Source organism: Ascaphus truei, chromosome 5 (genome assembly GCF_040206685.1).
Source record: "Ascaphus truei isolate aAscTru1 chromosome 5, aAscTru1.hap1, whole genome shotgun sequence".
NCBI lineage: Eukaryota > Metazoa > Chordata > Amphibia > Anura > Ascaphidae > Ascaphus > Ascaphus truei.
This window is the reverse complement of record NC_134487.1, coordinates 155,425,211-155,437,809: the sequence shown is the minus strand read 5'-3', so window position 1 is coordinate 155,437,809 and position 12,599 is coordinate 155,425,211. Positions and strand designations below refer to the sequence as shown.

Here is a 12,599-nt window from a genome sequence, read left to right as displayed (position 1 = left end):
AAAAAATTCATACCTGGCTGTTTTATTGCGCACACAGATCTTTACTTCTCCATCACTGAATGGGTTATATACAGAGAGAGAGAGAGAGAGAGAGAGAGAGAGAGAGAGAGAGAGAGAGAGAGAGAGAGAGAGAGGAGTAGGCAGCACATCACCCAAGCAAAGAGCTACAGACCCTTTCAGTGACAAAGAGGTTAATTGAAACTGCGCCCATACTTACACAAACTGGCACAAAAACCCCTGCACGGAAAGAAAATATTGTTTTTATTGAAATAATCTGGTCAACCTGGGATCCAGATGACAAGGACACACTGTTACTTGTAACATTGATAAGGACAAAACATTGATAACAAGTCAAAACAAAAAAGGCACAGCATTTTATTTATCCGGCCTGCACCTCCTTCGTCAACCAGCTCAACGTCTTTTTTTTTGTGCTACATTTCTGCCCGTTGAGCCTGATTAACACAGTGTCACAAATGCTTTTAGCGAGTCCGGCCTACATTTGGGATAAGGAGAATTAATCCTGTTATGTCTTAGCAGCAGCATAATCAACACATACAAATTTCAATAATACAAAGCCCAAAGGGCCTTTCAGTCGTGGCAGCTACTGCCAGTGAGAAACGGGGTTTGCCGTCTGCTGGCTAATTAAGGAGGAATGCTGTTGTGAATACTCTCTAACTGTTCCTCGTGACATTTTATCTTCTCCTCAAGGTCTTTCTGCTCAATCAGGAAGGATGTTTTCAGTCTCACAAAGTATTTGTAGTCCTGAAGCTGATGCTCACTCAGGTACTTGGCCAGGATACCCGTGACCACACGCTCCCTGCGGTCCAGATTCTCCTTCAAGTCTTTGGCATCTTCTCTCTGCCTGGACAGAAGGCTGTGACGCTGCTTCAGGGATTGCTGTGAAGTAAAAAAAGTAACCAGAAGGTCATGAAAGACAAAGGCCGTCAGCTGCAGTTTCACTCGGCTTCATACGCTTGAGTTGCATTAGTTAAAAGTTCCCACCGGTTCTCCAGAACAGGTTGTTAAAAGGTCTACCAGTGGGTGCTGAGAGAGGAGAGGGAAGGAAGAGGGGGAGAGGAGAGGGAAGAAAGGTGGGGGGAGAGGAGAGGGAAGAAAGGTGGGGGAGAGGAGAGGGAAGAAAGGGGGGGGGGGAGAGGAGAGGGAAGAAAGGGGGAGAGGAGAGGGAAGGAAGGGGGGGAGAGGAGAGGGAAGATGGGGGGGATGAGGAAGAGGGAAGGAGGGGGGAGGAGAGGGAAAGAGGGGGAGGAGAGGGAAGGAGGGGGGGGAGGAGTGGGAAGGGAGGAAAAGAGGGGAGGTGGAAAGAGGGTGGGCGTGGAGGGGGGAATGGAAAGAGGGGGGAATGGAAAGAGGGCGTGGAGGAAGAGGGAGGGGGAGAGGATAGGGAGAAAGAGGAAAGGAGAGGGAGGAGGAAGAGGGAAGATGGGGGGAGAGGGAAGGAGGGGGGGAGGAGAGGGAAGGAGGGAGGGGGAGGAGAGGGAAGGAGGAGTGGGAAGGAGAAGGGGGGAAGGAGAGGAAAGGAACAGGGGGAAGTGGGAGGTGGGGAAGGGGAGAGATGAGAGGTGAGGTGGGGGCAGGGGGGAGAGAGGGAAGGGGAGAGGGGGAGGGGAAGGAGAGGGGAGGAGGGAGGAGGGGGGAAATAGGGAGGTGAGGAGGAGAAGGGGGGGAGGAGAAGAGGGGGGAGGAGAAAAGGGGGGAAGGGGGGAAAGCGGGGAGGGGGGGGGGAAAGAGGAAGGAGAGGGAGGAGGGGGGAGGAGAGGGGAGGCGGAGGGAAGGAGGGGGGAAGGAGAGGAGAGGAGAGGGGACGGGGAGGGGAGAGGCGGAGATGGGGGAAGGAGAGGAGAGGGGACAGGGAGGGGGGAGGAGAGGGGGGAAAGCGGGGAAGGAGAGGGAAGTAGGAGGGAGAAAGGGGAAAAGATGGGAGGGGGGAATGAGGGGAGAAGAAAGAAGGGAGGAGAGGGTGGAAAGGGGAAAGAGGGGGAGGAAGGAGGGAGAGGAGATGGGGGAAGAAAAAGAGGAGGTGGGGGGAGGAGGAAAGGAGGTTGGGGGAGGGGAGGAGAGGGAGGAGACAGTAGAGGGGATGGGGAGGAGAGGGGGGAAGAGAGGAGGGGTGAAAGAGGGGTATGAGGGGGAGGGAAGGAGGGGTATGAGGGGGAGGGAAGGAGGGGTATGAGGAGGAGGGAAGGAGGGGGAAGATGGGGGGGTGGGTGTTTGGGGGGAGAGGAGGGAAAGAGGAAGTGTGAGCGGGGGGAAAGAGGGAGTGTGCATGGGGGGAAAAGGGGCGGAGGAGAGGAGGGAGAAGGGGGGACGGGGGAAGGGGGGAAGATGGAAGGGGGGACGGAAGAGAGGGGAGGAGAGGGGGAGGGTAAGGGGGGACGGGGGAAGTGTAAGGGGGAAAGAGGTAATGGGGAAGGGGGGAGTGGGGAAAGGGGGACGGAAGAGAGGGGGAGGAGAGGGAAGGAGGGGGAGGAGAGGGGGGAAGGAATAGGGGAGAGGAAGGAAGGGGCATGGGGGAAGGAAGGAATAAGGGAAGGAAGGAATAGGGGAAGGAAGAGGGGGAGGGCAGAGGAGATGAGAGAGCGAGAGAGAGAGCGAGAGAGTGGGGGAGAAAGAGGGAGAGGGGGAGCAAGAGAGATGGAGAGATAGTGGGATGGAGGGAGAGAGAGGAAAAGGGAGGTGGATTAGAGAAATAGAGACATCGCCATTATCCCCCTCTCCCCCGAAGTCAACTTTTGACCCAGGCCCAAGAATCTATCCTTCTCTCCAGAGAGGTGGCGGTGGACTGGATGGAGTGGACTTGGGGTAGGTTGACATGGGGTAGCACATGCAGCCCTTTAATTATATCATGTTGCCCATCACTGTATTATGTACACATACACAATGCGAGGTTAGGGGGAGTGGAATATAGTGAGGGCAGCACACCCGGTGAGTACAGTGTTATGCATGGCACAAAGGTCTTGACGCAGGGCTAAGTCTTTACTGCGGATGGAACCGATGGTTAAAAAGTAGAAGATCACCTTTGCTAAAATAGCTTTTCAAACTCTTAACCTTGTTACCCCACAAGGAGCCACTGTATATACACACAATGATTAAGGTTAAAATCAAGAGATCCTATAAAACTGGCTACATTCACAATTGCATTTACCACTGCAATGTTGTCAAATTAATTACATCTATGAAAATTGTAATGATAAAAGTTCTTTCAAATGTACTACAAGATCTTCAATGCACTAAAATAGCACCTTCATTTCAATTCCACTCTTCAGGTTAGTGCAAGGCACTAGATCACCGTAGATCAGGTAGGAGAAGCTACAGAGGCCTCACGCGGTTAATTTAAGTGCCTCGGCAGAGAGCGCAGGACCTCTGTAGCCGCCGCGCACCCCCTGGAAATTCTCCCGCCCCCCACTTTGGGAACTATTGATCTAGACATGGGGTGCACAAACTGTAGTTGCCATTAGTTATCACTGAAGCCAGTGAAAATTCATGTATAGATACCAGTATACCAGTGTTGACGGGGCAGTTCCTATATATTATACATATATACATATATAGAAATGTTTCTGATGGACAAAGCCACTTAAGTCTGATGATCCTCCACACAATTGTTACCACTGAGGAAAAGTTTGAGAACCTCTGAATAGTGGTTAGCTTGATGGATCACAGTATTACATGCTCTGTGTATCAGATTTGATCTGATTAAATAGCGCCCACTTCTGCCTGCAGTTATTAGCACAACGATTTGACCAACACTTGCAGGCGACACATTTATTTGTTATTTTTATGTGCTGCATCATAACCTTCAGCGATTCAAAAACATTAAAACCAGAGAAAAGGTTAAGATAAGGTCATGTGATCAAATATTTTCTTCTCATAAATAACAACTTGCATAAATAGCCATTCTTTTGCCTGCCTGTAGGGTTGCCAGGTGTCTGGTTTTGAACCGGACAGCCCGGTATTTTGCCCCTGCGTCCGGTATAAAATGAAAGGTAATACCGGACATGTATGTGTCCGGTATTACCTCTCTCCGAGCGCAGGGTGGCTGTGGGGGGCCGGCCACAGGTCACAGCACTTGCTGCCAGTCCCGGCTCTCCCCTGCTGTAGACTTCTCCCTCACCGTCTGTCCAAGACAGAGGTGTCTGCAGCCGACGGGCGCGCCGGGTCTCTCTGATGTCAACACCGGAAGTCAGCTGGGCTAATCTTCCGGCGCACATGACATCAGCATCAGACACCTCGGCGTGGGACAGACAGTGAGGCAGAAGCCTGCAGCAGGGGACAGCCAGGACCGGCAGCAGCAACGCCCCCCCTCCCCGCAGCCACCGACCCTCCATCAGCCAATGGCTCACCAAATGTCACCGGCCCTCACGCAGCCACCGTCCCACCCTAAGCCACCGGTCCACCCCCCATCCTGCATGTATTGGGGGGGGTTGGGGTATTTTTTATATGTATTGGGGGGATTGGGGTATTTTTTATATGTATTGGGGGGTTGAGGTATATTTTTATATGTAGTGGGGTGTTGGGGTGTATTTTTGTATGTAGTGGGGGTGTTGGGGTGTATTTTTGTATGTAGTGGGGGTGTTGGGGTGTATTTTTTTTATATATGTATTGGGGGTGGGGGTATTTTTATATGTATTGGGGGAGGTGGGGGTATTTTTTTATGTATTGGGGGGGGTATTTTTTATATGTATTCGGGGGGCGCGTGGATGTATTTTTTATTGGAGGTGGTCTCGCATATTTTAGCATTGTGTCCAGTATTTTTGGACAAGTCACCTGGCAACCCTACCTGCCTGATGAAACTTACTTTTGGTAATGAGTAATCTCTGTTTACACATTATTACAGCAAATGAAAAATATCACTTGTGAGCACATTCACATGTCTCCGACAGGTCTGCAACCCTGCTCCCCATTATCTCTGAGCATACAGTGCTTCCAATGTCTCCCTCCTACTGTCTCTGTACGTTCTCCCTACCTACCAATTAGACTGTAAGCTCCTCGGGGCAGGGACTCCTCTTCCTTAATGTTACGTTTATGTCTAAAGCACTTATTCCCATGTTCTGTTATTTATATTATCTGTTATTTATTTGATTACCACATGTATTACTACTGTGAAGCGCTATGTACATTAATGGCGCTATATAAATAAAGACATACAATACAATACAATGAAGACAGGGATTCTGGGTAATGGCATGCAAATGAGCACTCACAGTGTGTCACCTTTTGCTTCTTTTCACTTTATCATATGAAGATTTTGTAACATAATATCTAGTCTCTTATGGTTTGTAACGTAATTAATTAAATGACGGGACATTTGTAATGGTGTGCATGGTTTAGCTTCTCTTTGGCAATTTGTTTTGTACACCCAGTTCCTGCAAGCTCAGAACCCAAACACACACACACACACATAAATCTCACAATAGGGTAGTGACCTAATGTATACAACACAAGATTACAAAAAGCACCAATGCTACATCATATATGTATATGTGTGTATGTATAAATACCAGTATACCAATGTATATATATACACACACACAGGTCTTTTAAATAATGTGTTCTAAATTACTTTAATGTATACCCATGTATTTGTAACATGTATCTGTCATCACAACTCTGTGCCCGGGGCATAATTGAAAACTAGAGGTACCTCTCAATGTATTACTTCCTGGTAAAACATTTGATAAATAAATAATATAAATACATGCTATAAGGATATCCCCCTTATATTACTCTGAACAACCAGAACAGGGCAACCTGTACAGAATGCAGATGCATTATTTACATCATTTTCATCAACTGTTCATGTTTCACTCGAGAAAACATTCATTCTGCTTTGGTATGGTCCTTGCTCCTCTGTTCCAAGGATAAAAACGAAGATTTTTATTTTGTTTGGTTTTAAACGTGGCAGCTCTGCGACATGCCTGGGATCTAAATTCATAGCTATTCCATACCTTGCTGCCTGTAAAGCACTTCACACACCTTTAACAGAGAAGGGATTTCGGTACAATAGCACCAACTGGTTGTAGTGGTTTGTATTTATTAATCAGGAACATAGGAATGACAAAGGGACAATCAACATGTTGTCTGCAGTTCGCCAGAGTATCTTCTAAATATGACACACAGGGGTTCCTACATTAGTCTCTGGTGTGCCCACACTACAGATTTCTATACTATGGGACTGAATGAAACTCGCACTTATTATTAGGTTCCATTCAACAAATGTTAATTTATTTACATACAGTAACCTCTGTTTTAGATGGGTAGAGAAAATGTGGGGACTTTAAAATAGTAATGCTTACAGAAAACGTTAAACGTGGCTTACAAAATAAAACGAAAATAAAAAATGTGACAGGCTTCAAAATAAAATTTTAAAAAAAGCACACACACATTTTCAGCAATATCACAAAAGACAGGGGTGCCCAATGCTACATCCAATTGACAAAACACATATGGTAATAAGTTTTTTTTTTTTTTCGTTTTAACTTGGGAGGTTTTCTCAATTTGCTGGATGGACAGGCCCTATTATGGTTGTTTCCCCTCATACTGAAGTAAAAGGAAAGGTTCACAGTGTAGTGTAGGACCTACATTCATTTTGGTTATACCTTGTTGTTGGTATGCAGGTTTATGACGCTTTGGCCAAAGGGTTTAACTAAATAACCAAGGAAATATTATTATTGAAGTATTTGTACTTTATACTTATTATTACCATATATGTTTTATCAATTGGATGTAGCATTGGGCTCCCCTGTCTTTTTGTTGTATACATTTGCCACGCTCAGTAGCACTCCTTTTGACACACACACACACAGTGTGTGTGTGTGTGTGTGTTTGTGTATTTTCAGCAATATACCTAGAGGTGTGTATTTGCTGCATTAAAAAAAAAAACATGTTCACAAACATTGTGTACTGCAAATTATTATTATTTTTTTTCCAGGTATGCAACGTGGTATGGGCATAGTTTGTTTTTGGAAGTAGTTGTAGAAATGTCTGTGGTTAATGGTCATTTGCTTTTGTTTAATACACAAGTTGTCTTATTTTGGCAGCAAATGCCTCAGAGTATTATTAAGAACACAAGAACATTTACATTTGATATGGACAGTGGTTGAAGGAGTGGCTCAGTGAGTAAAGGCTCTGACTCTGAAAACAATGATGCCGAATTTGAAACCTGATTGAAATCCCGGTGTCAGCTTCTTGTGACCTTGGGCAGAGCACTTTATCTCCCTGTGCCTCGGGCACCAAACAGACAAGACGGTAAGCTCACCTGCGCAGGGACTGTGCCTGTAACATTCTGTGTGCAGTGCTGCATACCGCACACTATACTGTCATTGTGAAGCGTTTCGAGTCCCATTGGGAGAAAAGCGCTACCGTATATTAAATAGTTATTATTAAAGATATTATTTTCCCCTGGCTTACCCTCTCTTCAGCATCTGTATTGTCATCAATCTTGCTCATCGCGTTTTCTACACGAGCCAGACGCATGGACAGGCAGAAGAGCAGGCTCACGACTTTCTCCAGATCTCCAATAAACATCATGTAACGCTCATACTCATTGGGCTTGGAGATCCCTTTCACCATTGCCTCCAGATCTCTGCCCCGAGTCATGTTTTCATGAATGTCAGACAGGAGAAATTCCCTCTGACCCCAGAGAGCCTCTAATTTTGAATGGATGTTGGAAATAAGCTCCATCTGAAAAAAACAGCATAACGTGAGGAATGATGTATAGCAGGGGTGAGCAAAGTGGGGGGTGCGCTGGACACTGGAGCCGTGCAGAGGGGGGGGGGGGGTACGAGCCGCAGGGGAGAGGAGACGGGGAACGCATGTACAGTAGGTGAATTTGCGCACCCCTGACGTATAGTATGGGAAGCTGGCCTTGATTCTTATAGCCTTCTTAGAAGCGGAGACTGAAGACATAAGTAATACAAATCAAGCATTTAATGCACTATGCTTTGGTTCCCAATTCCATACATAGGTATGTGCTGTTCAAGGAGAAGGAGAAGCAGAAGTCAATGCAGATTAGCCTCGGTTACAGTTCCAGTGACATTAGGTGGGTGTTACGGCCTAATTCATCTTTTCTTTTAGTTTTCATCTTGATCATCTATTTTTCATTATGAAATTCAACAGTTTTTATCTCTTTCTGAGAAATATTGATGTAATATAATTTTGAGAAAGGCTCTTAGAAATGTAAATTTAACTCGGTTTGAAACTTTGCACTTATTACCAACATTTCAACATTACAATATCCTCATTTCTGCTGGCAGATGATGCCCCATTACCATCTCCCAACTTTAAAATGAGGTATTGGTACTTTCCAAATGCCAATCATATTTGCCCTATTGCCAATCTAAAATGATGGATACTAGCAAAACCGTAAATAGAGCCGGAGGAAATTAAAGCTTTAAAAAAAAGGGGGCAAAAATGGAGTCCGAAAAAAATAAAATAATATTCAAATACATGAATATATTCAACAAAGTAACAATGGTGCTTAATGATTTTTTTTTTTTTTTTTAAACAGCAACATTGAGGTCCCTTGATAACAATAAAGTTCATGCAAAATGCAAGTAAATGTAGGGGCAAAAAGAAGTCATTGTGGAATCAGCAGAGAATCCACCAATAGAGCGGCCTAGGTACACGGGTACGACACACAAATCCTACGGATACGATATTGCTCAGTACATAGATCCAGAGAAATGACTGTACAACGATTGCCAACAATGTCCAGAGAAATAGATAAATCTATAAATGTGTCTCCAAAAAAAGGGCAATAAAGTTGATATTTCAGTATCCTTGGGTCAAAAGATTAGTGTTGCTGCAATAGTTTCGCCAATCTCACTTCCAAACAGCAAAACCGGTCCGGAGTTAATTTAGTCTGGTGTCTCGTGGCCGCCCTGTTCACACCGAACGTACATCCAGGACCTTGCACCAGGCAAAAAACGTGCGTTTCGCTCTAGCTGCGTCCCGCCCCATAGGCCTTTCTACTGGTGGATTCTCTGCTGGTTCCAGTGATCTTGTTTTGCCTCTGCATGTACTTCTATTATCCACATATATGAACTTTACTATTGTCATCTAGGAACCTCGCTTTTGCTTTTTACTTTTTGATAAACATTTAAAAATAAATAATTCCTGACTACATTTGTGCCCATTTTCTGGAAGATTTAAATTTTCCCTGCCTCTATTTGGGGTTTTGCGAGTCTATATTATATTTCTACATCTTCCGCGAAGAACCCCCTCTTTGATGTACTTTAATATACCTGTATTAAGTGGGAAGAGTAATTTCCTTTTGGTTTACATGCAGATGGGCACTTCACCTGTCCTAACCCTAATCTAAAATATATGTAACAAATGTTAAAAGTAATAGTTAAAAGGTGTTACAGGTACATGGCTGGTTGTGTCCCATCTAATTTAAGTTACTATGTATAACAGCCACAAAAAGTATCCATTAGTATGAGGCTTCCACAGGTTTCTCAGCCCTTCTCATTCAATGCAATACAAAGGTTCAGAACTGCAGAATTCTGGGTATTTATAACAGCAGCTTTAAAATGACCAGAAGTAACTGGTTTGCCACCTACTTTCTTTGAAGTGATGTCATCTATGTATTCACCATCCGGTTTATGGATATTGTGCTTTTGGAGCAGTAATATGGCTTTGGTAGGCAGTTTTGATGTGATTTCAAGGTCCAACCTATTGAACATAAACACAAGTACAGTACATGCAGTGAGCATGACACCTTATACACAATACACTGCTGGTTGCTTTCCAGGAAAAAATAAGTAATCAAGAGCCCAACTCGTACGAAGAATATTCAGAGCATGACGTATGCAACACTTACAGAATGCCAAGAATGTACAGGTCCCGTTTACAAAATCACAGTATCTTAAGAGAGACTTTAAGGGCATCCTTTCTATCTAGGAAATAAAGTGAAATTGTAACTATAATAATAATAGTAATAATAATAATAATAATAATAATAATAAATTATATTTTTTTGGTCACAGCAAATGTAAAAAAAAAAAAAAAATCAATCTTGTAACATTAGGCTCAAATTATTACCCAGAGCAATTTATGGCACTTCAGGTAAATGCACAAAAATGATTACAGTGTGTGTAGCGAAGCTGCTAATGATATTTCACAAATCTCAAGCTCATAGGGCAGAAATCTGAGGGGGTGAGGGGGGGTTTGTTTTTTTAACACCAAATTCTTACATATAGAGTTTTTAAAAATAGTTTTTATTTAATCGTTTGTAAACATGGTGACCCGAGACTTGGGAGGAGTTTGATTTCCTCCGGCTTCTCCCTTTATGTCTGATGTCACTGTGTGTTTGCACAGCCAGAGCCTCCGCCCCCCTTCCTTTATTTTCATTGGTTGTCTGTTATAGACAGGGTCAAGAAAAGACTCGATTGACAAACTGTTTCATAGGGATCTCTGAATGAGGACATTTGTAACAAGAAAAACAAAAAGAAGCAAAATCTTTGATTTTAGGACATTTACATTAGTTTAGAAAGCAAATAACATTGTTAAATTGTCTAGAAAAGGTAATTTTCTGGCTGCCTGTGTGAGATTGCACAACAGGCACAAACTGGAGCAAAGACTCTGATACACTGACGCAGAGCGATACAAGATGAAGAGGAGGTGCTAAGTCAGTTTTGCTAAAAAATGACCCTGAAAAATAACCCCCCATCCCTTCTCCCCCTCCCCCCCCAAATAACAGTTTTGATGCCTGGAATCAGGCAGCACCACCATTCAGATTATCAGCTCCTGGAGAGCAGTAAATGCTTTCTCTCCTAGTAAAAGAGCATCAAAGCCCCAACATTCTCTAAATGTCATAAGGGCCCCTGGTGTGCAGGCCCTGGTGGCGTTCACTGAAGGTTATAAGGGAACTGAAGTGGTTCAATGTTAATTTATCTTTCCTAATGGAGGAGTAATGTATCACAGTTCCCCTTGGGAAAATCTGGTACAAAAAATAGATCAGAGGGAAAAAAGCGTTTTTATTTAGAGTATTTCTCTTTGATCATTCTTCTGCGTTCCTGCACCAGTTTGCAGTTTGACACAAGATGCCCTTAGATCTCCACAAGATCTTTTTAAAAAGTAAATAAATAGCATCTGTTTTTTTAATGTGCAGTGTGAATTGATGCTTTAAGGTGCTGCGTACAACATTAGGAGCTGCATGAAACAGCAACTCAATCTAGCAGTTTTATAGTGAACACAATGTATATTATATACAGTACATACTGTACAAAACATTTTTACTTTCCATTTCCCCCTATTGTGTTATTTTTGGTTGCGCTTTGCATTAATCTACAGTAATTAAGTATTCTGACAAATCTACGTAAAGTCGAGTTCAAAATAAGTTAAAAATAAAACATCACATAATGTTGTCTGTCATATTCCATCTGGACATGGACTTGTAAGAACATTGTTTTTGCAAATTTTTTACAAATGTTTCCAGCTATATTTTTTCCATAAGGTGTATTCTGGACCTTGGCATCTTTTATGGTGACATCTAACAGTATAGACACAGTTACTATGTAAACATAACAATAGCAAAAGGATTGTTTATTTTTTTTTTATTTTTTTTTAACTTACTTCCTATTCCTTGGATTGATGCCATCCTCCTCTTTCTTTAGAAGTCCTCTATTTCTGGACTTTTCCATTGCAGAAATGTCAGCAGGGAACAGGCTTTTCATGAGATCCATTGCAGATTCTCTTACAGGAAGGGGCTGAAGAATGTCAACTAGAGATTTGTCTTTGGCAATTATTTCTTTAACTAGCTCCTCACTTCTCTGATCTTCAGAGGATTTCAACTTCACTCTGGGCAAGTCTGCTTCCCTTTCTGGATCACGGCTTTTCTGCATGCTGGCCATGGATGTCTGTCCTGCTGCTTCACCATTTCCATCATGCTTACCTTGGCCAAAAAGGGATTGTGATGTTTGTATACAATTCATTGGGATCACCTGGATGGAAGGAATGTGGCTTAATTCTTCCTGCTGTGAGTTACCCATTGACTGATCTTCACCTGATTTTACTCCTCTTTCTGCTCCAAGATTTTGATGGTCTCCTCCACAGCCAGGCGGATTACTGAGCGCTGAACTTTGAGAAGGATAATCTTTTTCAGTTCTCACCTCCTTCCCATCTTCTGGAAGATATCTTTCAAAGGTTTCAAAGCTAAAATTCAAAAATGATCTTGGATCACTACTGAGAGCCAAGCAAACCATTTAAAAAAAGAGCACATATCCAACCCACATGACCTGCATAGCTTCAATGGTGATAAACACAGGTCGCTGAAACTACAACAAAATACATTATGGATCAGTAATAGAGAATAAATATAGCAGCTCTTTATATTTACTTAATTACTGATAAATCAATGATTCCTTATATTCATCTACAACTGAAGGTGACATAATAGAAATGTGCAGAATTTCAAAAGTATGTCACGAAGCCAGTGCTAACACAAGCAGCAAAGCTGTGAACAGCTAGAAAAGCTACATATACATATATAACAATGTATTTTCAATATTCATTTTCATTCTGTTGCATCTTTATTTTTCTGGCTGAAATGCAACACAGATTAAGCTACCTATGAAGGA

The 12,599-nt window shown here is 43.2% G+C and overlaps 1 protein-coding gene across 5 annotated transcripts in view; it reads right to left on the bottom strand.

The window, feature by feature from the left end:
- Positions 1-240: 240 nt before the first annotated feature.
- SHROOM1 (shroom family member 1) overlaps positions 241-12,599 on the bottom strand; it is a 103,410-nt gene continuing 91,051 nt past the window's right edge. For all 5 annotated transcript variants that reach the window (XM_075601096.1, XM_075601097.1, XM_075601095.1 and 2 more), the window contains 4 exons: positions 11,596-12,174; positions 9,582-9,693; positions 7,429-7,701; positions 241-897 (listed from right to left, as the gene is read on the bottom strand). In XM_075601096.1, coding sequence (XP_075457211.1) covers positions 643-897; positions 7,429-7,701; positions 9,582-9,693; positions 11,596-12,174 — 1,219 coding nt within the window. In that variant the 3' untranslated portion in view covers positions 241-642. The remainder of the gene's footprint in view (positions 898-7,428; positions 7,702-9,581; positions 9,694-11,595; positions 12,175-12,599) is intronic.